At 34.8% G+C, this 26,887-nt stretch overlaps 1 protein-coding gene across 5 annotated transcripts in view; it reads right to left on the bottom strand.

Annotated features, from left to right (window-relative positions):
- Positions 1 to 311: 311 nt before the first annotated feature.
- Positions 312 to 26,887, bottom strand: part of ARL13B (ADP ribosylation factor like GTPase 13B) — a 69,985-nt gene continuing 43,409 nt past the window's right edge. For 2 of the 5 annotated variants that reach the window (XM_043593907.1, XM_043593910.1), the window contains 7 exons: positions 24,665 to 24,770; positions 23,401 to 23,603; positions 18,668 to 18,782; positions 14,801 to 15,026; positions 11,908 to 12,027; positions 10,876 to 10,944; positions 312 to 2,393 (listed from right to left, as the gene is read on the bottom strand). In XM_043593907.1, coding sequence (XP_043449842.1) covers positions 2,317 to 2,393; positions 10,876 to 10,944; positions 11,908 to 12,027; positions 14,801 to 15,026; positions 18,668 to 18,782; positions 23,401 to 23,603; positions 24,665 to 24,770 — 916 coding nt within the window. In that variant the 3' untranslated portion in view covers positions 312 to 2,316. Of the gene's footprint in view, positions 2,395 to 10,762; positions 10,946 to 11,907; positions 12,028 to 14,800; positions 15,027 to 18,667; positions 18,783 to 23,400; positions 23,604 to 24,664; positions 24,771 to 26,887 lie in introns of those variants that run through there. The other 3 variants (XM_043593906.1, XM_043593909.1, XM_043593908.1) reach the window with 3 other exon arrangements.

The raw sequence follows: 26,887 nt of genomic DNA, 5'->3' as shown, positions 1-26,887 counted from the left end.
TGCAATAAGTAATTATTTTTGAAATAAGTAAAAATATTATCTTTGGATCAGTAGCAGCTTTAACAAAATACAGACATTGGATCATCTAGAATCATAAAGTGATATGATGTTATTTTTAACTGCCTTTAAAATGACAATATTCTTTTCTACAAACATAAAAACTTGTGTGCAGAAAAAAGGTTCCATATAAATATCATTATTTTAATTTATTGACTTAAAATTTCTTCCAAAAGTCATATTCGAAAAATCCTTTTCTATTTTATTACCAAAAAGAAATCATTTAAATTTATCAAATGAAAAGCAAAGCAGGATACTGATATAAATTATTTTTATTGTGTGAAAATGTCATAATTCATGATGATTATGAACAAAAATACAGCATATAACAAAATAGGCATTTACTTGTTAAAAGCAACCTGGATTTACAAAACTTCTTTTAAAATATTTTTAGAATGCTTTAAGAATACAAATTATTTTTTTGAGAGAGAGATATAAAACATTTATTTCACTTTATCATATATTTAATTTCAAAATCATTTTTATTCATTCCTAATAAATGAACTCAATAATTACTGTACACTACAGTAATCACTGGTAGGAAACAAAAAAATTTAACCTTTATTTATTCTCAAACTAGATGAAAATTTAAAAGATGGCAAAAGTAAAAGTTCAGTTTTTTTAAAAAAATGACTAAATGTAAATGTTACAAAAAGGAGCCAAAAAGATGTACAAACAAGTTTTTCTCTAAAATCCAATTCAAAATTTACATTCTGCCTTCTTGTGTTGCTTTTCCTTACATCTCAGCCATTTATCAAATTTAGGTTGTTATAAAATATGACTAAAATGTGATGCTCCAAAGTTAAACTTTTAAAGTAAATAACCATATTAAACTGCCTTAGACTTACTTAATCTTGTTATTGTTAGATACTAGTATATGTCTGTTGCCAGTACAAGTTACCCAACTTACCAATTTTAACAAGGTGATAAGGATTCATATTGTATTTTCATATTGCATTTTCACCTTGATATAAACGTACACTTTCAATTAAATGCAACATTATGAATCTATTACTCAAAATAGATTTCTATTTCTATTTCTATTTCTAAAAGTTTGTCTAAATGCCAGACAAGTAGAGAATTCTACAGATGCCATTCTTTACTGCAAGAAAAGTGCTATTATTTTAAATTGGGAAATTATTTTGGAATTATTTAGTAATTTTAAGCCAACATTTTTATTCCTATTGATTAGTTCCCAAGCATTTCCTGGTTATAAAACACAAGTCTCTGTGCTTACAGTGGCTTTTTCAGTCTTTCTGCCTTTATTTCCAAGGCACAAAACAATTAGAATAACCTAAAAGAGTCATTGAAGCTTCTGATAGAATGAGGGGGTGACAAGGAGCATCCTGATCTGAAAAGGTCTATCTTATAAAAGAGGTGTTCATTAGAAATTTTAATAATATCTCACATAACATTTTTATTCATTTAAAAAGCATATAGGTCAAAAAAGTATTTCAAGTCTCCTTGATTTATTGTGATCATCACCAAAAAAAAAAAAAAAAAAAAAAAGCAAATGACAAAAAAATTGAACTCTCCTTGGGTAGTGTTTTCAAATAATATAATTTGGTAGAGTAAAGATCTAAGAAGCTATTTTTAAAAGGCATTACTTTAAAATTAGGTAAAATTAGAATGTACACTTCAAGAACAATACTATTATGAAATATACCTTAAACCATATAAATATGTCCTGTTTGTGTAGTTCATGTTTGTCAAGTAAATCAACTCCATTTCCAGACACAATTTAAACAAAGCATCTATAGAAAAGTGCACAGGCGATATCATAATAATTAAAATTCTTGTAAGTTTTAGAAAAATATAAAAAGTTAAAAACTTAGGTTATAAATTCCCAAGAGTTCCCCTTCCATGCACATGTATCTTACAAAAAATGTTTAGGATACAATAATAAAGACTATTAAACATATGGTAAAGAAAGTGTGCAGAGTCCATTGGCTCTTTTTCTGAAGAGGTTTTCCTTCAGGAATATGCCCATGAGCAGGACTGTAAAAACCAGAGTCAACAGTAACTCCTGCTAACTTGATTCAAATGCTCATGCCATCTATTGGTCATTTTCCTTCCTTTTTTTTAAACCATGAATAACATGGATAATTGTCATATCAGCCAGGTCTTTGGCTATTTATCTCACTGAAATCACTATGGTTATCTTGCCCCAGTCATCAATGCTTAGGGTTTTTCTTCTTTGAGAAGGAAGGTCTTCTAGTTGATCTTGCAGATCTTTAAAAAGCTCATCACATGACTCGGTTATGAAACCACATCATGAGCATCACTGTTAGGCCTCTGTCGCGCAGACAGGGGAGGCAGTGGCTTCCCATAGAAATCTAAGAAAAGAAGGGATACCAAAAATATAAAACAAATGTGGTAAATCAAAATTTTTGATACAATTCATTATTTACCAACCAACACTTTAAAAGAGTAGAGCACTCTGACTTGGCAGGAGAAACAACAGGTGAGGAGAATAGAAAAAAAAAAAAAAGTCAAAATTCCAGAAAACTTGAATAGATTCAAAACACAACCAGTAGGATAAATTCCTAACTCTAGATCATAAATTAATTTCCACTTGATTTAATAAAAAGCTATACCTAATATATATATATACATATATATATATATATAATTGTTATTTCCAATCACACATTCATTTGCATTAGAACAAACAAATAAAAAATATTCAAAATCGATGGAAACTGTTGCCAAGGCCCTGGTAAGTCAGTATGTGTATAATCCATGTTCTCATCCAATGGCTATTACTTCTAGGTATTTTGGGAAAAGAGTTAATTATCTTAGTTTTCTGGTAAGTCATAATCTTTTACAATGATGATTTACTATTAGTGATTTAAGACATATCTGATACAAAGAAAGTCTCATTTTATATTTCTTAACAAGTTCCTGTCCCTTAATTATTATAAACTGGCTTAAATTTAAGAGAATATGTACACCTTCAGGAGCATCTGGGTGGCTCAGTTGGTTGAGCATCTGACTTCAGCTCAGGTCATGATCTCAGGGTTCATGAATTCAAGCCCTGAATCGGGCTCTGTGCTGACAGCTCAGAGCCTGGAGCCTGTTCTGGATTCTGTGTCTCCCTCTCTCTCTCTCTGCCCCTCCCCACTCACACTCTGTCTCTCTCTTTCCCTCTCTCTCAAAAATAAATAAAACATTTTTAAAAATTTAAGAATATGTAAACCTTCAGGAACTAATTCTTTCCTAGCCTATTACCTTAAAATTATTATAGAAGCAAAGATTTTTAGGATCATTTGAAATAAATATATTAAAAATGTATTACAGGTCTGTTTCCAGTTTCACATATGTGGAGAGTTTGGCTAACTAGCCCCTCATGCAAACAAGCACATGCCCTAGATAAGAGCCTGCAAGGTCACAAGTAAATGTAAGTGCCTGATATGACTTCCCCAATCCCTTTGTGACCAACAGTCTCCCTCACCTTCCAGGGCCTTCCATGAGGTAAGACTACTATGGTGGAGCTTCTACACTCTTTTGTTTTGAATTCACGAAACTGGCCTTAGCATGTGCCCCAGTTCCTACAGGTCTCTCTGCTTGTACCCTGCCTTGATCTCCCCCTGTGGAACCCTCAAGGTATGCCATATACTTCCTCCAGAACCTTTGAATAATAAATTTCTCCCACTTTGATTTCTCTTGTGGTCTTTTTGAACCAAGGTTTACCATCTAGCACCCAGGGGTCCTACTTAACAAATGTCAATTTAACAAAGTCATAACAGCATTTAAGGAGATTGGAAGTCACCACTGCATGCTACAAGAAGTAAAAAAAAGCTGAACAGACTAAAAAAAAAAAAACCAACAATTTGTCTCAGATCCTTAAGGGGGGGTAAGTCATAAGACAAACCACTGCCCCAATACCAAAGACAAACTGACAAATATAGGGAGTCTCAGTTTACCAGAGCAGACATTCATGAATAGAATCTGTGGAGGAAACCAGTGCCCGGTAAGAAAACCCAAACTGTAGTGCTGAATTGCTGGAGGCTTAGTACACAAAAGTCTGAGAATAAAAGACTCCAGGGGGACTAAGTCATAAGAGGATCCCCACAATACTGTGAGATTTATCTCTAGGAACTTGAACAAATTCCCACAATAAATACGGGAGAAAAGTCCCCTCCTGCTTCTGGCAAGAGAGAGGAAAAGAAACCATTTAGAAATACCCCATGGCACTCTGTTCTGGGGCACAAGACCTGCTGTCAGGAGAAACTAGTTAACCAGAACCTAACCTAGTGGGGTATTATCAAACCCTAACTGATCTCAGGAAGGAAATCACCAATTCCAGCTGGCTCTATCCATTCTGTGCATTCCTTTTCAGCAGAAAAAAAAAAACTGAGAAACTTTTGTGAAGTTCATAGTCCAGAGGCACAGGCTCACTAAAAGACTAAGATCTAATCATAGACATATAGAACACTTTTCCTTCCACCACACATCACCACCATATTAATAAATGCCGATTTGTAACAGTTCTTTTCACCTGGGACATCATGTCAGGCTATCAAAATAATAATAATAATAATAATAATAATAATAATAATAATAATAATAAAATAATACAAGGCATTCAAAAAGGCAAAACACCCAGAATTTGAAGAGCTAGATCAAACATCAGCAAAAGACACGGCAGGAATGTTGGAATTATCAGGCCAGGAATTTAAAACAACTATGATTAATAGACTAAGGGCTTTCATGGATAAGTAGCATGTGGGAACAGATGGCAATGTAAGCAGACAGATAGAAATCCTAAAAAAGAACCAAAAAAACCCCCCACTGTTACAGAAATGAAGGATGCTTGTGATAGGCTTATTAGGTAGACTGGATGCAACTGAGGCAAGAACCTCTGAGCTTGAGGATAAATCAGTAAAATCCTCAAAAACTGAAAAGCAAAGAGAAAAAAGACTAGAAAAACAAAACAAAACAAGAGAACATCCAAGAACTGTGGGACAAGTACAAAAGGCATACCTTATTTATAATGGGAATATCAGAAGAAGAAAGAAAAAAGAACAGAAGCAATATTTGAAGCAACAATGACTAAGCCTTTTCCCAAATTAATGTCAGACATCAGAGCACAGATCCAGGAATCCAGAGAACACTGAGCAGGATATATACCAAATGAACCACATATAAGCACATCATTTTCAAATTACAGAAAATAAAAGAAAATTAAAAATCCTGAAAGAAGCCAGAAAAAAAAAAAAAACAACACCTTTCCAACAAAGGATCCAAGATAAGAATTACATCCAACTTTTCCTAAAACACCGTGCAAGCAAGAAGAAAGTAAAGTGAAATATTTAAAATATTTAGAGGAAAAAAAAACACACCCACCTAGAATTCTGTACCCTGCAAAACTGCCCTTAAAAAGTAAAGGAAAAATAAAGACTTTCTCAAACAAAAATTGAGGGAATTTATTGCGAGTAGACTTGCCTTGCAAGAAATGCAAAAATTAGTTCCTTAGAAAGAAGGAAAATAACATAGGTCAGAAACTCAGATCTACATAAAGAAAAAGCATTGAAGAAATAAGTAAAAGTAAAATGAAAACACATTTCTCTTATTCTTAAATGATCTATAAAAGTTTGTTCAATGTATTTATGTATATAAACATATTTATCTTATGAATGTATGTATACATACATATATACACTTATGCATGCTTATATATATAAGTCAAATGAATGACATCAAGACACAAAGAACAGGAGAAAGGAATTAAGATTATTTGATTACTGTAGGTACTTCAAGTACCCATTAAATCATATAGTATTATTTGAAAGTGGACTTGGATTGGTTGTAAATGTAAATGCAAACTCTAGAGAAGCCAGTAAAAACAGTAAAAAAAAAAAAAAAAAAAAAAAAAAAAAAAAATTAGTATACCTGATGTGCTAAGAAAGGAGAGAAAATGGAATCACATAAAATGCTCAATTAAAACCAAAATATGCAGGGACGCCTGGGCAGCTCAGTCGGTTAAGCATCCTACTCTTGATTTTGGCTCAGATCATGATCTCATGGTTAATGAGACTGAGCCCTGTGTCAGGGCTATCAACGCAGTGTCTGCTTGGGATTCTCCCTTTCTCTCTGCCTGTCCCCACTTGTGCACATGGACTCTCTCTCTCAAAATAAACATTTCAAATAACTAAATAAATGAATAAAACCACAAAAGGCTGAAAAAGAGTGAAAGACAAAAATAGGAACAAAGAATGAGGGCAACACATAGAAAACAGTAATGGATATAATAGATACTAATCCAACTATACCAATAATCACTTTGAATGCTGGATGGTCCCAATTCACCAATTAAAAGGCAGACAGTCAGAGAGAATCAAAAAGTACGATCCAACTATAGGCTATCTACAAGAAAACCACTTTAAATATAAAAATGTGTCAGCAGAGGGGCGCCTGGGTGGCGCAGTCGGTTAAGCGTCCGACTTCAGCCAGGTCACGATCTCGCGGTCCGGGAGTTCGAGCCCCGCGTCAGGCTCTGGGCTGATGGCTCAGAGCCTGGAGCCTGCTTCCGATTCTGTGTCTCCCTCTCTCTCTGCCCCTCGCCCGTTCATGCTCTGTCTCTCTCTGTCCCAAAAATAAATAAACGTTGAAAAAAAAATTAAAAAAAAAATTAAAATGTTAAAAAAAAAATGTGTCAGCAGAAAATGGCTTTTCAAGCAACTACAAATTCAAAACAACTAGTAAGCTGCAAGGATACCCTAATAAATCTTAATGTAATAGTATAACATAATGAATTAAGAAAGGTATGGATTTGAAAGCTGGACACACCTAAGTTCAAATCCTAATATTGTTACTTGGTAGCTATGTGACATTGGGGTATAGGTTCCCTGTGCAAAAAATGGGGATATCACTGCCCATCTTACAAGGCTTTTAGGAGAATGAAAATGAGATAATGGTACCTGAAGTGCTTAGCAACATGCCAGGAACACAGAGCATACCATTAATATTATTGCTATATCATTGTTATTATTAAAATTAAAACAATTATTTTTTATAAATTTCAAGTATGACTTTTCTTATTTCTTATTTTCAAAATTAATGAGAATTTTAATATGTTAACAGAACTCACAATTAAACCAGAGTGAATATAGTTTCTAATATGGTATATTTAAGTTTATTAAACAACCAAAACTCCAGGGGTTCCTGGGTGGCTCAGTCTGTTGAACATCCGACTTCGGCTCCGGTCATGATCTTACAATTCATGAATTCGAGCTCCATATTGGGCTCACTGCTGTCAGCCTGTCAGTGCAGAGTTCACTTCAGCTCCTATGTCCCCCCTCTCTATCCCTCCCCCACTCATGCTCTCTCAAAAAATAAACATTAAAAAAAAAGTACCCTCCTACAAAGAAAAATCACATACACATGGCAAGAAATATCTTTTTCTCTCCCAAGAAATTATTTTATTTTTACAATTTATTTTGTATTATTTCTTTGCCAGGAAATAAAATCATTCATACAAAGTAGGTTTCTTATTGCCTTAAATGTAGGGACTATATGTTGATGTTAGTGCCCAACTGATAGGACCAACTTAATTGCTAACACACATTTTTATAAAGAGCTTCAAACTTTTTAAACATGAAATTGAAGAGTAGTAAAACTACATATAAAATTTTATCTTCATTCACATTTTAAGATATGAAATATTCTTTAGTGCATTTGGTATTTTTAGCTAACAGAATCCTTGATATATTTCCCATAATGTATGATACATGTTAATGAAGTATGGATTGAGAGTGTTTACATAGTAAATACACATTCTCTAAGTTTCTTTTCTCAATGCATGTCTTAACTATTACACTGAGCAAGCATTATAGACATTAGAAAAGTAAAATGAAATTGCTATCAAGGTAAATGTCTATTATCAAAGAACAAGTAAGAATTTGCCTTAAAAATTCCCAATATAACTATAAAAAATTGTTTTCCAACCGAGTAAGTTTTAAGTGCTAGGCCAATAGTAGTTACCTTTTAATTACTACTCTAGTTCATCATGTATCTGTTGTTTACTTGCCATTAACCAAGTGCAAAGAAATGTGTACCAAGCTAGAGAAAAGAAGAGAATGCAATTTTAAAATTTGCAGCTATCAGCATCTCAGATGAAGATCTTATGATAAACCTTAAAAAATTATTTTTATTACAATTTTTAATTATACCTGTTTTCTTCCCTATTAATGAAAGCAGTTGATTGTACTTTTTTTTTTTTTTTAACCCAGGTTATGTATACTTAGATTTAAAATTTATGGGAAAGGGGCACCTGGGTGGCTCAGTTGGTTGAGTGTCTGACTTCAGCTCAGGTCATGATCTCACAGTTCATGGATTAGAGCCAAAGCCCCGTGTCGGGCTCTGTGCTGACAGCTCAGAGCCTGGAGCCTGCTTCAGATTCTGAGTCTCCCTTTCTCTCTCTCTCTCTGCCCCTCCCCCGCTTATGCATGTGCGCTCACTCGCTCTCTCTGTCAAAAATAAATAAAGATTAAAAAAAATTTCTAACTTATGGGAAAAAAACAATAAAAATATTTTAAAACTTGTGAAGTTACAGTGTTTTCTTCTCTGCTCTGGGAAGCTACATTTATTGATACATACTGAAAATTAACTAAATTATTGGAATATGGTGGTCTTAAACTTAGCTGATTTATTACAATTCTTTCCCATGAGTTCTAATTTTAAAACAAACACAGGAAAGTGAGGATGAACAACACAAAATAACCTTCTCAACCCATTTTTGACCTTTTTCCACTTGCCCTTAACTAGCTTCCCCCTGCATGCTACCATTACTTCTTTTCTCCTCATTCTATAAAATTTCTCTCAGAAACAAGAAACTATCATTCCTTCCTGCATTCATTCAGTAAATGATTACAAAGCATCTATTACAGGCAAAGATTTCATACTGTGTGATAACAACTGAAAAAAAAAAAAATCCATCTGCAAACCCTCCACCCACCAGGGTCCCTTCTTTTCTCCTGAGTTCTTGAATCTTTCTGGTACTGATTGGCCAAAAGACATTTACAAATAAATAAGCCTACAGACACCTCCAAACCATATCTCCTTCCTCAGGTATTTTCAGTCTTAGAGACAGCACCAACCTTCCAGCCCCTTGAATAAATAATCCTCTATTCCTCTCTCCCTCGGCCCATACATCCACTCATCAAATATTAATTACTATAATTAAGATATTTCCAGGGTGCCTGTTGCTCAGTCAGTCAGGCATCAGAATTCGGCTTAGGTCATGATCTCACTGCTTGTGGATTTGAGCCCCGTGTTGGGCTCTGTGCTGACAGCTCACAGTTTGGAGCTTGCTTCAGATTCTTTCTCTGTCTCTCTGTTTCTCTCTCTCTCAAATAAATAATCATTAAAAAAAAAAAAGATTTTTTTCTGCGTACATTTTTTACTCTTCATTCCAATTTCTATACCTCACTTCTCACTGTGACTGTTACAACAGCCTCCTAGATGGGATCTTGACCTCAAGTGTGGCCACCATCAAGTCTGTACTTTCCATTGTGACAGAAAATTATTTTCCTAAACAATACACCTAGTAACACTACTTCCCTGTTCAAAAATGTATAGTGTCTCTTGGAAAATTATAGCAAGTCCAGACATCTTAACATATGTGTAAGGGACTTCACAATCTGACCCAAAGCCGTAATTCCAGTTACAAAACTCTTTGAATAAAAGTATTTTATGCAGTTTGATATAATTTCAAGTTACATGATAATGCTTTTCTAAACTTCTGATTTTTCTTTTCCGCTGGTAAATGGGTCTCCATAGTAAACCAAGTTCTAGATTAGGTAAACAGAGCTATCAAAAAGGGAACTGGGTATTTTTTTTATTTTTTTTTTTAATGTTTCTTTATTTTTGAGACGGAGAGAGACAGAGCATGAGCGGGAGAGGGGCAGAGAGAGAGGGAGACGCAGAATCCGAGGCAGGCTCCAGGCTCTGAGCCATCAGCACAGAGTCCGACGCGGGGTTCGAACTCGTCAACCTCGAGATGGTGACCCGAGCCGAAGTCAGATGCTCAACCGACTGAGCCACCCAGGTGCCCCGGGAACTGGATATTCTTGATGGAGAACTTTAATGAGCTACGTTATATATAATTACACTTTCGCATTCTAGAAACATTTTATTGAAACAGCCTGACCTGATGGTCTGAAATCAGAACTTCTGCCTGTTGTACAAAGTAGTTCTCTATACCCAGCTTCCCTTTCTCTTTCCAAATGTGGATTTCTAATGCCATATATTGGCTGAACTACACCTTATGTTAATTTCATCCAAAGAAAACTGTTTTCTAGAGTCAATAAGTCTTTCATAACTTTCTATTTAGCTGAACTTCATTTGGTTTACTGATTTAGTCTCTGATTTTACAAACTGTGTTGATTTTTACTTCATTCCAATATTCAGCGGCTGAGTCAACTTATTAGAAGCAGACAAAAAACAATTATGAAGCATTATCACTGAGTACACTGAGCATATACAGGACAATGCTGTTTTTAATACTAAGGATAATTGTAATTTCTCATATTTAACTTAAATTGCTTTAAAACTGTCCCCATTCCATAACAATTTACATAATTATGTAATGGATAAACATAAACTATGGTTATTTTTACCTCTGTATTCCAGAGTAAACAAATTATATAGAGCCAAAAGTCACTAAAGAATAAAAAAATTAAATAAAATAAAAAGAGTAAAGTATAATGAAAAAGGATGGTTGTGGATTTGAAAGCCTTCCAAAAATAAAAGTTTGTCAAGGTAAAGAAAAGTGGATTTAATATGTATATTTTAAAACTGATCCTTTTGCATTACCATTATGACGTGTTTCACCAAGAGGCTCAAGTTTTGGAAGTCTAGTGACTTTGGGGGTTCCCCAGCCAACTAAAGAAAAAGAAAAACATTTTAAAACACTGTTAAACAATGTCTCTTTAGGCCTGTTGAGAGGTTCCCTCCCTTGACAGGAATGTATATATTTGATGCCAGGTCATATATGTATGTTGAATGACACAGTACTGAATAACCACAAAGGCATTTGAAATAGTTTTTATGGAAAAATGTAATTATAGGCTGGTAACATCTCTTTTAAGTTTTTACTTTAGTTAAAAATATAAGCATCTTCACCACCATCAAAAATTACCTTAGGCTACTATTCTAGCTTCTAGCCAAGGCTAAAAGAAATTTCTTCTAATAAGTGAAATACTAGAAATGAGTCTTGAAATAATTCTCAAAGGAAAATATTACCACCTAAAGCCTTCTAACAGGGCTAAAAGGACACCACAAATATATACATTCAGATATTTATTGAGCACGTATAGTATGTGAGGTACTATGCCTAGTGCTGAAAAATTACAATTATTGTACAGTTAGTATGTCTTAGTGTTTTACATGCAATATTCCTTTTAATTCTCATAACAACTTAGAAGGTCAGTATGTAAGTCGGAAATATATTGGAAAAATTCACACATCTTGGTTTTAAATGTTAACTTTCAGGATGAAAGATTCAACTATTTAAAAACTTACATTAGCCATCCATTCATTAAACTTAAATTCCTTTCAGAAATCGGGACAATGATACTTCAAATAGGACCTGAATTCATTCTAGAAAGTGCTGGTGTAAAGTGTCCTTATTAATTTTACTTTTTTTTTTTTTTTTTTTTTTTACTTTTAGGAAACATTTTTTTCTGATTAAAAAAGCAATGATAAATTTTGAACAAAAGAGAGAAAAGAGCTTTTCATAAATTCACACAAAAATAAATATACTGAATAAAACTACAAAATTTCTTTATTTTTCTTTACCGTTTAAAGCAGTAAATCTAAATTCAGTACCAATATCAATTTACTCACCAGGAGGAGGAGGAGGCGGGGGTGGTGTTGGACTCTTAGGAGCAGAGTCATCTGTATTAACAGGTTCTACACGGTGACTCCTTTTTATTCTTAGTTTCTTAGTTTTCTTTTTGCTGTTATCTATAAGAATATAAACATTGAACTATATGTCTTTGAGAAAATGTAAACTTCTACAATAAAAAAGAATGGAACTAGACTACTGATATTATCATTACCATAAAAACAGATCTTCAAACTTTGGAAATTGTTACCAGTAATGAAATGTGAATCTGCTTTCACTAAGCATAAAATTTTAAATGATTCCTTATTGAATTAATACTTAATGAATATGACACAAATGGAAAAAAGCCTGTATTTTAAGTTTTATGAGAGATTATTCAGCATACAAAAAAAGTCCGCATTTCCAAAAGTAACTTGTATTTTTTCCAAATGTCATATCAAGTAAATATAATTGTCTAATTCCAGGCGTTCTCATGAAACTCAGAATGGCCCAGGGAAAGGGGAGAGATGTTGATTTGTCTCAATAGAATATATAGAATGATTCTAGGTATAAATAATCCAAAAGTAATCCTTGGAATGTGAAAAAATACCCTAATCAAACTTAAACACATTACTCATTAAAATAACCCCCAGACAAGGTATGCCCAATATAAATAAATATATGTAACCAAAATCACATTATTGGACATTGCAGAATCGGTGTTCTTTCTAAAAAATAACTATAGATTCTCACTTAAGCACATATAAACAATTTAAGGACATCTATGCCATTAACATGTAAATTTTAACAGTGTAAACTGTATGGCCATGTAGTTAAATAACCAAACATCAAAGTTACTAAAGTATTTTAAGTGACAATCCCAAACTGCTTAATTTATATGTATGTAATACATTTTATAAATTGGGAATTATCTATTATGTGAGAAATAGCCAACATTATGAAATCTACAAAGCAATGTGAAATATAAACATTTTTAGAAACACATACTTTTTCTAAATAGTGTCATTTGAGACATCTTACTCCACAGAGAAACAAAGACATCGTTTTACAATTAAATCGTAAGCTTTACAGATGAGAAAAAGGGAAGAGAAAGTCCAGAACCATATGGTATTTCAGGATGGGCAGTGGCTCAGGGTCATGAAACAGCACAGGATAATGGGCAGATGATCTGTCCCAGCTACAGACAAGACATATGATCTTAACAAGCTCCTCAACCTCTCCAAGTCCCTGATTTCCTATTCAAAATAATGGGAATAATATACCCTAAACTTATTTACATTAAATAATATAATCCTGCATTAAATAATCTAAGTATCTGAAGCCAGGTTCTAAAGCACAAAAATGTTACTTATTACTATTATAGTTATATGTTTGACTATCTTAGATCTTCTTCCTACACCGTACTTTCAAATAATCTGCCAAATATTTTTCTCTCTAACAATGTGTAACTGTTCAAAGTTCTTTCAACATATTGGGAGGCCACTTTAAATCTACTTTCTGTTTAACTCTGTTAACAGAGCTACAAGGGTATGAATATGGCTGCCCTAACTTCCCAACTTACAAAAGGTATAACCTTCAAGTCTAATTTTTTAAATCTGAACCTCAGGGATTGAGATCTTATTTTTATAATGTTTCTGATACCATACAAAAATTCTTCTTTAAGATTTATTTCCTTATTTATTTATTTAGAGGGAGGGAAGGAGAGAGAGAATCCCAAGCAGGCTCCATGCTGTTCGAACCATGAGATCATACCTGAGCTGAAATTACAGTCGGACACCTAACCCATTGAGCCACCGAGGCACCCCAAGTATGTACAAAAATTCTAATATACAATAGAACCATACTGCTAGCCAGAAATTGCAAGGATGTATGATTATTGGTTCATATGTCAGGCCCTGTGCTAGAAGAACTGTAGGGTTATTTTTGTTATAAGTACTAAAAGCCCTGTGGGAAAAATATGATGCTTATCCCCACCTTAGAGATGAGGAAACCAAGACTGAAGAACAATACACTGTAACACAACAAATATCTCGATTCTATCCCAAGATGTCTGATTCCAAACACAGGCTGTCTACGAAACCAAAGACATGAACTTCCCGTTAAATCACAAAACCACTTAGAGAAAACAAAGCAATTATGAACTGAAGATTTTGTATGATATTAAAATAATGGGAAAATGGCTACTGGCTTTAAATACGTTCATGGGGCATCTGGGTGGCTTAGTCAGTTAAATGTCCGATTCTTGATTTCGGCTCAGGTCATGGTCTCACGGTTTTGCCTTTTAGCCCTGCATCGGACTCTGCGCTGACCGCACAGAGCCTGTTTGGAATTCTCTCTTCCTCTCTCTCTATCCCTCCCCCCTTCACCCACTCATGCTTTTTCTCTATCAAAGTAAATAAAATAAAAACTTTGTTCAACTGAGTAGGTCTGCATTCTATGGAAATAACAAGTCAATAAAAGAAGTGACACTGATTGCAGTATTATGAAGCTTAAAATAAAACCCAAATAAAACTCCCTAAAAGAGCCTTAAAGGTTAAATATATTTCAAGGATTCCTGGGACTATGTGCTATATTCCAAATTTATGAAACAAAATTGAAAACAGAATTTTCTGCTGAAATTCATTTCAATTGCAAAGGATCACATTTTAAGGTATCATGAATAAAAATGTAAGTTAGCAAGTTAAGGAGAAACTAAAAACCATGAGAAAACCATGATAAATAATGCATTTGGAGACAAAAAATATTATAGTACATTTTTTATGAAAATAATCATGACAAATGATAGATGTATCATTAAATTCTGTGTATGTGTGTGTGTGTGTGTGTGTGTGTGTGTATACACATATATATATACATATTTTTTTAAATATATTTATCACCTAGATTTGTCACCTGATTCTGATGATCGCTGGTCTGTATCATCTTCATTCTCCAACTGCTGTGTTAATGCCTCTTTATAATTTTCAACTATTCCAAGCTCATTGTTTTTTTGGCTATTGTCACTGATCTGGCTCTGTGTCTCTATTTGCTCATTCTCCGTTTTATGTTTCAGGGGGCAGCCATCACTGTCTTTCTCCATACTGTGTCTCTTTTTGTCTTTTTCAAGTTTTCTTTCATTCTAACAAAAATGAAATATATCATTTTTAATATAAAAGTTGTGTATCTAAGACAGTTTTAAGGGAGAAATCAAATAATCCAAACGCATTCTGTAACTTCAGGGCACTGTGATATTTTTATTAAAAAAAGCATTCGTTGAATGTATCATTAAAGCATTCTAATTGGTAAACATGCAGAAAACGCATATAGTATAAAGAAAGAAAAAAAATAATATCTGTAATTCCACAATCAAGAGATGATCTCTACTTGGTGCATGATCACTAAGAGGTGTTTTCTTCTCCTACCCCACATATGTACAGGTACACCACCCACAAACATACATGTGATTGAATGTCTCTCTATATATGCATATTTATTTTATGCATTTGTTTTTTTTTTTTTAATTTTTTTTTTTTTTTAACGTTTATTTATTTTTGAGACACAGAGAGACAGAGCATGAACAGGGGAGAGGCAGAGAGAGAGGGAGACACAGAATCTGAAACAGGCTCCAGGCTCCGAGCCATCATCAGCCCAGAGCCTGACGCGGGGCTCAAACTCCCGGACCGCGAGATCGTGACCTGGCTGAAGTCGGACGCTTAACCGACTGCACCACCCAGGCGCCCCATGCATTTGTTTTTTAAACAAAAAATAATTTAAGTTTTTACTTAAGAATGTATATTTCTTTCCTTGTCAACAAATATATGAAGTGCTTAGACTAGTATCTGAGGCATAATAAAGTGTTAGTTATATGTGTTAGCTATTACTACTTTCATCAATTACATTATCATTTTCAAGGTTATAATGTAATTTACCAACTCCTAATCAGTAGACAAATTATTTTTCAATTTTTCATTATAACAAATACAGTTATGGAATTCGTTTTTTAGAATAAATTCCTAACAGTGGAACTATTGGATCAACAGGTAACTAAACACTTCCCTTCAGAAAAGCAACAGTGAATTTACACTCCAGGCGAAAGGTTAAGAGAGTGACATTTCCCCATATCTTTTTCAATCCCTGTATACCATTATCTATCTTTTACATGTCCACCAAACTAATAAATACATATTTTTACCTTAGTGTTAGTTTCATTTTTTTTTATTGCTAGTGAAAATGAACTATCAACTACACTTATTGTCATTTTTATTTTTACTTTTATCCATGGTAACCCAAAACCTTTTTTTTTTCCTCCTAGATTCTCATTATTTTCATAGGAATTGCTAAGGGTTGGTTTGTTTGTCTTACGTGTCTCAGATATTTTTCATTAGAGTTTGTTTAGAGTTTTTTGCTTTTAGCTTTGTAGAACAGATCTTTTAAAACAAATATAATAAGACCTATCTGTTTTTTACTTTATGATTTGTGGCTTAATTGTCCTGCTTTAAAAGTTTTCCTTCTCCAAGTATATGCAAATATTTAACTATATTATGTGCTAGTACTTCTTTTTTTTAAACATTTACTTATTTTTGAGACAGAGAGAGACAGAGCATGAACGGGGGAGGGTCAGAGAGAGAGGGAGACACAGAATCAGAACCAGGCTCCAGGCTCTGAGCTGTCAGCACAGAGCCCGACGCGGGGCTTGAACTCACGAACCGCGAGATCATGACCTGAGCCGAAGTCGGACGTTTAACCGACTGAGCCACACACGCGCCCCTGTGCTAGTACTTTTAAGGCTACTTTACACATTTTACACATTTAAGTCTTCTGGAGTTCAATCTGATATTTGCTATTCATTAATTTTACTTTTTTCCAAATGATTGTTCAGTTATTCCATCTCCCTTTTCTCTCAAATATAAAATGTCACCTTTACCTCACCCTAAATGCTCATGTATAATTAGGTTTGTTACTATTTGTACCATTGACAAGTCTCTTCTGGAACGAATACTTCACCATTTTTTTTTTTTTTTAATCTATAGTAAATTCAAAGGAATGCAAGGTGATTCTCTAAAATGCAAACATTTTAAAAGACAAGTTTAACGGAAGGAAAAAAATACTTGCTCAGTAAAAAGAAGACTTCAGGTCATTTGTTTTCATTTACTTCATTTCTTTACTGATTATTTTCTTAAAATTAGCACAGTTTAAAAGCATAGTAACTTTCCACATGCCACTAATTAGTTCAGGGACTTTCAATATAAGGTATGCTACGCTGCACACCGTATTGTTCACATCTTTATATTGTGAAAAATACACTGGTGATAGAAGCACTAAGGCCTTCTAAGTAATTTACAACCGTGGTGCTATAAAATAATTGGTCATTATCCACAAGGTGAACTTTATTACAAATATAGAGTAAATTAATGCTTCAAAGTGCAAAGTCAAACTTGGTTTCCTTGTCTACCAATATTTTTTTTTTTATTTTTTTTTTCAACGTTTATTTATTTTTGGGACAGAGAGAGACAGAGCATGAATGGGGAAGGGGCAGAGAGAGAGGGAGACACAGAATCGGAAACAGGCTCCAGGCTCTGAGCCATCAGCCCAGAGCCTGACGCGGGGCTCGAACTCCGGGACCGCGAGATCGTGACCTGGCTGAAGTCAGACGCTTAACCGACTGCGCCACCCAGGCGCCCCTGTCTACCAATATTTTTTAAAGAACATACAACAAAACTTGGAAAACATGGTATTTAATAGGATAGAGATAAATCAATACGTCAAGTTATTAAGACAGCTTTAATGTACTTAGAAAAGCATATACTGAAGGTAAATGTGGCGGGGTTAATAAAAAGATTAAATACAATTAACCTTCTACAAGCAACCCAAGACAAAATATCTCCTATTACCAATTATTCTGCAAAATAAAGCAATACCAAAACTATCCAATCATCTTCTTACCTGTGGAGCTGCCTCCCTCCTCAGCAGCAGCCCCAAGGAAGAAACAATCATCCACCTTTCCAGATGAGGACCTGTGTGGAAGGAGGCAGTGACAGGGGAAGAGGAATGGAGAACATACAGGTGGGACCAGCGAGCCAGCTGCCACATTAAGCTCTGAGTGAATGGAGAGCAGATTTAGAAAGCTCTGCCTCAAAGGAGGCAGGCTGTGGATGGTGACTGAAGCAGGGCCAGCGCAAACTCTGGACACCCAGTGGAGAAATGAAAACGAAGATAGAGACATACAGACACACATACACAGCTCCTTCTTCATGATTAAAATCTACAAGTTAATTTTGGTAAAATTTCTGACAATCAAAATTAAAATAAATGATACTCATATATAGGAGAACTTATAGTTTCCAACATTCTTAAGTATTCTGGGAAAGTAATTAAAAAATCATTCACATACTCTAAAATACATCACAGGCATCCAAATACTACTTTAAAGAGATAGTAACAGCAATACAGGGACAAAGTGTAAAAAAAGAGTAAATACAGCACTATCCTATGAAATAAACGACAAAAAAAAAAAAAGATTTAGCAGGACAGTAATTATGGCAGTTGCCACATTCAATCTTCGTTTTCATTCTCGGTTAATTCAGGAGTCATCTCTCCTTTTTTATATCAGATCAAAAAGTAAACTTTACGAGGAAAAAAAAGCAGTAAGCCTTTAATCCATCTCTCCCATTTAATTTCTTTTAGGAATAATCTCTGGTGAAACACTTCTCCCCACCTCCTTTCTCAACGTCTAACTTTATAACTTAAGATAGAAAAAATCACATTTGCCACCATCCGTACCTCAAGGATGACAGATGCGATTGGCTGGAAAGGATTAACAATAATTGGTTCGGAGTCCAACTCAGCCAGGCTGCTGGTTCCATTGAGTTCCGCCTGCTCTCGTTCTCTTTGTTCTCTATTGTTTGAGGGAAAAGTTTTGGAATTCCTTATGAGAAAACGCTGAACCATGTGTAAGAACATTTGTAATCGGCTTAACGCTATTAAATTTAGTAAGTTAAACATCTGGACATGGCTTTCAATTACTAGATTTTCAGAAATCCTTACTTCTGGTAATAGGCCCCTAGCCACGTGTAATAATTGGAACTTTTTATTTGAAGTATAGTTGACCCACAATATTACATTAGCTTCAGGTGTACAACATAGTGATGTGACAAGCCTATACATTATGCTATGCTCACAAGGGCAGCCACTGTCACCCTACAACACTATTATAATATTCTCTATGCTGTACCTTTCATCTCCATCAGTTATTCATTCCATAACTGGAAGCCTGTACCTCCCACTCCCCTTTACCCATTTTGCCTGTCCACCCCCCACCCCCCTCCTTCCCTTGGCAACCACCAGTTTGTTCTCTGTGCTTCTGGGTCTGTTTCACTTTGTTTTTCATTTGCTTTTTAGATTCCACATATAAATGAAAACATGGTATCTGTCTTTCACTTATTTCACTTAGCGGAATACCCTCTAGGTCCATCCATGTTGTTGCAAATGTAAGATCTTGTTCTTTTTTATGGCTGAGTAATATTCCACTGTTAATCATTTGAATTTAAAAAAAAAAAAAAGGAAATGCTGATAAAAATAACATTCCCTATGACTGACTCCTTAATGTCAGTGGTAGTTGACATTAGCTAATTAATTTTCTACGTGCCAAAGGTTTATATTCACAGATTTGTTAATTACTCTCCCAAACAAATGCTGTCCTCTATATTGATGTTAACAAATAAGTCCTCTTGTTAACAGCCTTCTTCAGGGCTGTGTCAAACTGTATATCACATATGGACTAGATAACAACTGTTGCTGCAAAGAAGTAAAGAAACTATAAAACTAAGTTGCTCTATATCACTCAGATTAAGTATTTCCACATGAGTTACTACTGAAACATACACTATCTCTGTGATTCATAGTTAATATTGCCCCATACATGAAGAATAATAAGTTACTTTTTAAAATGAGTAGCTGGATGTTCACCATAAGTGTGGTCACCATCTGTCAGCATACAACTCTATTATAATACCTTATATGTTCCCTTTGCTGTACCTTTCATCCCTGACACTTACTCATTCTGGTAGCTGGAAGCCTGTACTTCCCACTCTCCTTCACTCATTTTGCTCCACCCCCAACCCCCTCCTCTTTGGCAACCACCAAGCTCTGTTTTTAATTATAAATTAATATACTAGGGTCCCTCTGTAGAGGACTTCCTTGGCAGAAATTTGCCCCCCCCCCCGCCATTTTTTAATGAGTTGTCAAGACTAAAAATCCTGGCCAGTTATATAAGAACTGTGTTGTGTCTGTTTTACCAAGTTGATGCCAATCCCTGGGGCTTCTTGATGTCCAACTAGCTAGTTTTTCCCTGGTAACATAGATATGTCTTTCCAAGTCTCTATAAAACAACAAAGTCACTGAATATTTTAACAAATGTTTCCATACAATTCTGGCTCCTCTACTGTACTACTGCATGTATTACGAGCAGGGACCAGATCTGATTCATCTCTGTATTCTCAGTTTCTTATGCTGAATTCAAGACAGAGATATTACTCAATAAATTTGTTGGAGTGAAAAAAATAAACAAGTAGCTGAAGACAGAAGAATAAGTATTGTAGATCTACAACTACACTGTAAGTATGGTAATATGAATGCTCATCACTACGACATTTATTATTCTCTATTATGGAAATATATATCCTTTCATTCTAAACCTAGGAAGCCAAGAGTTAGAGATTTGCAATTTATTACCTATGTGACTTTGGACTTATATGTAGATCTTTAAGCCTCAGGTTTCCCATAAATGTTTATAAAAATATGTACTTCATAAGGTTGTGCAAAGTACTCTGTATGTGAAAGTACTCTGTAAATGAATATACCTAAAGGATGGTAATGTTATTCATTTATTAGTAAGCAATTTCAGGTTTCTGGCACTGACATACTATTTTCAGATATCAACAACAGCATGTTTTACTATTTTTCAAAAATATCTGAACCTTTAATTAAATAAAAAGTTTTTTTGTTTTTGTTTTTGTTTTTTTAATAACTCTCCTCTAAATGCCACTTTCAATTCCAAAGTCTCTCTGCTCAACAGGAGAGGCCTCAAACCAGTAGTGGCGTGGCTAGGAAAAAAGGAGGAAAGGAGAATGGGTTTCACAAAAGCCACAACATGTCCTAACATCATCTAGAATATCTTTATGGAAAAGGTAAAAACTTGAAAAAAGTGACTAACATTAGACAACTTCTTTCCAACTAAATTTTTTTCGTTGTTTGTTTTCTTAGTGGAAGAAAAACAAAAGAGTCTTCAGAAAACCGTGGTCATGTATTTTATTTTTATAAATACATAAAAGGTATACTTCCATGAATGATTGGTTGTACCAAGCTTTATATCACTAAAATATGATACACTAGGAGAAAAAACCCAAAGACTCTCACATTTACCAAAATAAAACCTCACACTGGTATCAAGAGAGACCTAGATGAATGATCTGCTCATATTCTTGAGTACTTGGAGATGGAGAGTATGTCTCTAGAAATATTTCTTTCCTTTAGGTCCTATCTCCGAATTAAATGACAGATACCAGTAATCAGAGGGTTTCTTCAACAGTGTAAGGAAGCATCTCACAAAGGCATCACCAAGACCACTTAGTGAGTTCTTGCCTATCAGACCACAGCTATGTTAAAGTACATGGAAAGCCAATATTATTTAGGTATATGGAAGATAACTTTATATATTACAGGAACTCACTGAAAAATCTTCATTTTCCCCGTCCTCTACCATATAACAATCCAGTGAAGAAAGAAAGAAGAATCATGGGATTAAGTACTAAACTCAACTTCTAATCAAATCTGAGTACTTTCTTCCAGCATTAAGATTATTATAAATGATTTCGTGGTAAAAGTTATATAATCACTTTTTTTTAATTCAGAGTTTGCTAAATTCCATTTAAGAGTTTGCTCTCAAGCAACGTATTTTAAAAATAATTTTAAAAACATCTTTTAAAATACCGAGACACTGCAACTTTTTTTTTAATTTACATCCAGTTAGTTAGCATATAATGCAACAATGATTTCAGAAGTAGATTCCTTAATCCCCCTTACCCATTTAGCCCAATCCCCTCCCACAACCCCTCCAGTAACCCTCTGTTTGTTTTCCATATGTAAGAGTCTCTGGTTTGTCCTCCTCCCTGTTTTTATATTATTTTTGCTTCCCGTCCCTTATGTTCATCTGTTTTGTATCTTAAAGTCCTCATATGAGTGAAGTCATATTTGTCTTTCTCTAATTTCGCTTAGCATAATACCCTCCAGTTCCATCCATGTAGTTGCAAATGGCAAGATTTCATTCTTTTTGATTGCTGAGTAATACTCCATCGTATATATATACACACACCACATCTTTTTTATCCATTCATCCATCAATGGACATTGGGGCTTCTTCCATACTTTGGCCATTGTCAATAGTGTTGCTATAAACATTGGGGTACATGTGCCCCTTCGAAACAGCACACCTGTATCCCTTGGATAAATGCCTACTAGTGCAATTGCTGGGTCGTAGGGTAGTTCTATTTTTAATTTTTGAGGAACCTCCATACTGTTTTCCAGAGTGGCTGCACCAGTTTGCATTCCCACCAGCAGCAAGACACTGCAATTTAATCTACTTTCTGACAAAACTAGTGATGAAGATCAGATTTTACTTTAGTTGATAGATCTACTGGCAGCTTACCTTCTATCTTTGCTTAGACTAAAGAAGGCTTGCTTGCTTGCTTGCTTTCTTCCTTTCTTTCTTTTTCATTTTTTTAATGTTTACTCATTTTTGAGAGAGAGAGAGAGAGAGAGAGAGAGAGAGAGACAGAGAGAGACAGAGCACGGGCAGGGGAGGTGCAGAGAGAAAGGGAGACACAGAATCTGATGCTGGCTCCAGGCTCCGAGCTGTCAGCACAGAGCCCGACATGGGGCTTGAACTCACAAACCAATAGATCATGACCTGAGCCAAAGTCAGACGCTTAACCGACTGAGCCACTCAGGTGCCCCAGGAAGGCTTTCTTAATCTATTGACATATTGAGCCCAATAATTCTTTGTTATCAGAGATGGTCCTGTGTATCACAAGATATTTAGCAGCATCCCTGGCCTCTACCCGTTAGATCCCAGTAGCAAGCACTCTACCTACTCCCAGCCGTGACAAGTAAAAATGTCTCCAGACATTGCTAAATGTCCTCTGAGAAACAAAATCACCCCAAGAATTGAGAACCGCTACACTAATGGTACCCATAAGAAATAAGAGAGAAAAATCTTCAAATTCTGGGAATTAATAAATACCTACGGAATAAATTTAATTACTATAACACCACTAAGAAAATTAGTACCCTCTCACTCAAACTTGTGTAGAGAAAGATCCACAGAAATAAAATATTTACCTAGTGTCTTCCTTCATATAGCAAGGGGAAACTGAATAGACAAAACTATAAAATTATTCATAAAACTGTGGGGTTCTGGACTTTTCAAATGCACCGTGGTACAAAATTAATCTACTTACCTTTCTTCTCGTAATTTTCGCACTCGTTCAGCCCTCTCTCGTTTCTCTTGTTCTTCAAGAGCACGCTGTTCTGTTGTGTCTCTTTGGATGCGTTCATTTAAAGCATCAAAGTCTCTTGCAATGATATGTAGGAGCCAGTAAAGGCCTTTTTTAATGGACTTGTCAATTTTCTTTCCGTAGCCCAAGACTGCTGAACAAGGTTCCTGAGAAACCGAAATTTATTTGACTTAAAGATTAAAACTAAGAGTTCTCCACAAAAATGTTTATAAACTATTAAGTGTAATTACTGGCAAATCAAAACTAATCCATTAATTAGTTATATGAAGCATCTGTTTATTTAACTTATAAAACACACCTTTGCAATGATTACTAAACATTAGTACATATAATCTGATCTATTTTGTGGATAATATCTGTAAGCTGTGAAAGACATTACAAGAAGTCGACAGTGCCAATTATAATTTTAAACAAACTCATTGCAAGACAAAACTGCACTGCCAGAAGAAAAATACCCCTACTTATTAAAAACAGCAGAAAGGTTTAATTCCTTATACCAGGGAATTTATAGCATTGAACATCTTTTAAGATTGACACCCTAATGGCCATCTTCTGAAGCCAGAAGGAGTGACTAAATCTTCTGTCCACCTTTCTTAAGATTGTAGGATAACTCTCCTGATAAAATCTTCCAAACTCATGATAACCTCTCCTACGCTTACATTTTGTATTTATAGTAGAGCATGCTACAATTTTTTGTTGTTGTTGTTGTTTTAACTTATTTTTGAGGTGGGGGGGAAGAGAGACTATGAGCAAGTGAGGGATGGGCAGAGAGAGGGGGACAGAGGATCTGAAATAGGCTCTGAGCTGATAGCAGAGCCCGATGTGGGCTCAAACTCAACAAACTGTGAGATCACAACCTGAGCTGAAGTCAGACACTTGACTGACTGAGCCACCCAGGCGCCCCTCTACAAAATTTATAGCATGACATGTTTGTGTAACTTAAAGTTCCTATCAGCAATATCTTAAACAAAAAGCAAATCTAAAGTCTTGGAGATCATGAAAGATAGTTTATGGAAGCAACAACCAAACAGAAAAACAAATGTTATAGTATTAAATAATATCAACAGAACAGGGAGAATGTGATTTCCTGGGTTAAAAAAAATTTTTTTAAACACTAATAAATTATTTTGTTAGCTGCCTACCACCTAATTGCCTATCACCTCTATAAAAACATATCTCATAGGGCAAAAAATCACCAAAAACTTACTATTTGACATAGGCACTTGTGCTCATTGACCAATTTTTCCAGAGATAGGCATTCAATCACATCAGCTTCTCCTAAAGCCCCTTCCTTGTCTTGTTTATTTGCCAACCTAGAGAGACATAAATGAAGTAGTTTTATAGCAAATATATAAGCATAAAGTCACTTAGAATTATTTTGATCATGTTCTTCTTAGTCTAAAGATTTAAGCCTACTGATTACAAAACATACTGGTTTTAGAGAGTATTGTAGTATATATGTTATCATTTTCACTTTATTTATTACTGCTAAAATAAGTTTGTAAGATTTGGCCTATATAAAAGGAAATCAAGTAAACAAAAGTGTCAAGAAAATAAGCAATAGGTCAATAGGCCAACAACAAAACAAGCTATAAAGAGAAAAAGAAGTGGACTGCTAGTTTCCACAGCCCTCAGCAATCAGTTCCAGCTTTCACATTAATTATGTCCTTATCTTTTTTTTTTATTTTTTTATTTTAACGTTTATTTATTTTTGAGACAGAGACAGAGTATGAACAGGGGAGGGTCAGAGAGAGAGGGAGACACAGAATCTGAAACAGGCTCCAGGCTCTGAGGTGTCAACACAGAGCCCGACGTGGGGCTCGAACTCACGGACCACGAGATCACGACCTGAGCCGAAGTTGGACGCTCAACCGCCTGAGCCACCCAGGCACCCCATGTCCTTATCTTCTTAAAATACAAACTGTATCATGTTTTCAAACACCCAGACGTTCATTCTGAGCCTGTACTATTGGAGTTCATCTATATTTTCAGTGTGTGAATATGTCCACATAAATGTGCAACCTATTGGAGAGGTGGGGCCACGTTTTAAAAATTTTTTTTTAATGTTTTATTTTTATTTTTGAGAGAGAGAGAGAGAGAGAGAGAGAGAGAGAGAGAGAGAGAGAGACAGCACGAGTGGGGGCGAGGCAGAGAGAATCCAAAGCAGGCTCCAGGCTCTGAGCTGTCAGCACAGAGCCCAGTGAGGGGCATGAATCCATGAACCACGAGATCATGACTTGAGCAGAAGTCGGATGCTCAACCGACTGAGCCACCCAGGCACCCCGGGGCCACTTTTAATTTATTTGGCATAGTATTGGGCATAAAAAACATGACACTCAATCAGGAACATATTGAGGAAAAACAAATGAAAAACTAAAATAAATTATTGAAAAATAGGAATTACTACAAAATAACACCGTTTGCCTATCAGATGGCAGAGGACAAAAGTTTAATAAAACACTGTCATGGTCAGGGTTTGACAGACATTTCAGAGCCAAATATGTTATTTAACAAATATATAGAATAATAAATCTAATGAACCCTTATCACCTATCTTTAAAAATTATCAACATTATGCCATTCTTGCTCATCTACTATCTTTTACTTGCCCTGCCCAGTCAAGTTACTTCACCCAGCAATTTAAAAATTAAAAAAACATTACCATAATACACTATCATGCCTAAAAAAAAATTAACATTCCTTGATATTTTTTATGTTATGTCCAAATTCAGATCCAAACAAGATACACATTACAATGTATTCGTTTAAATCTTTCTGAATCAATATCATCTGCAGTCCCAACACACCCACCCCTGCAACATTACCACCACCGCCTCTTTTCCTCCCATGACATCTATTTGTAAAACAAAACAAGCCCTATTTCTATAGAATTTCCTGTGTTTAGTACAATTCAGCTGATACCCTCCTCATGAAGTCATTTTAACGTGCATTTCCTGTATCTGTAATTAGATACACATCGGTAGATGCGACATCTGTAGTTAGATGTACTGGTTGAAATTATGACAAGCATATTGCATAGATAGTGCTAATATGATACTTAGAAGGAATATTACATCTAGTTATACAAGCTTTAGTGATATTATAATAGATCAGTGGATTCGTCTAGAGTCAGCTTGATTCGTCCAAAATAAAGTTCCCGACTAACCTTTCTTTCATCTAATGATTTTAACAGGCATAATGACCTTTGCTTAATTTCATTATTTTACAAGAGCTTATCAAATCATGATTTTTCTAGTTCTATATTCCTGCTGAATTTACTAGCTATGTTTTGTCTAAAGAATAAACTTTCATCAACTACTCGATAATGCTTAAATACAATTCAGATAAAAGTCAACATAAATGTTTGATCCTTTGCTTCATTTCCATTTCATTCACTCTTTCCTAAGAGTGAATTGGTGCCTTATCAACC

The sequence above is a fragment of the Prionailurus bengalensis genome, chromosome C2, assembly GCF_016509475.1.
Source record: "Prionailurus bengalensis isolate Pbe53 chromosome C2, Fcat_Pben_1.1_paternal_pri, whole genome shotgun sequence".
NCBI classification, from domain to species: Eukaryota; Metazoa; Chordata; class Mammalia; order Carnivora; family Felidae; genus Prionailurus; species Prionailurus bengalensis.
The sequence above is the reverse complement of the archived record's forward strand: the minus strand, read 5'-3'. Positions and strand labels throughout refer to the sequence as shown.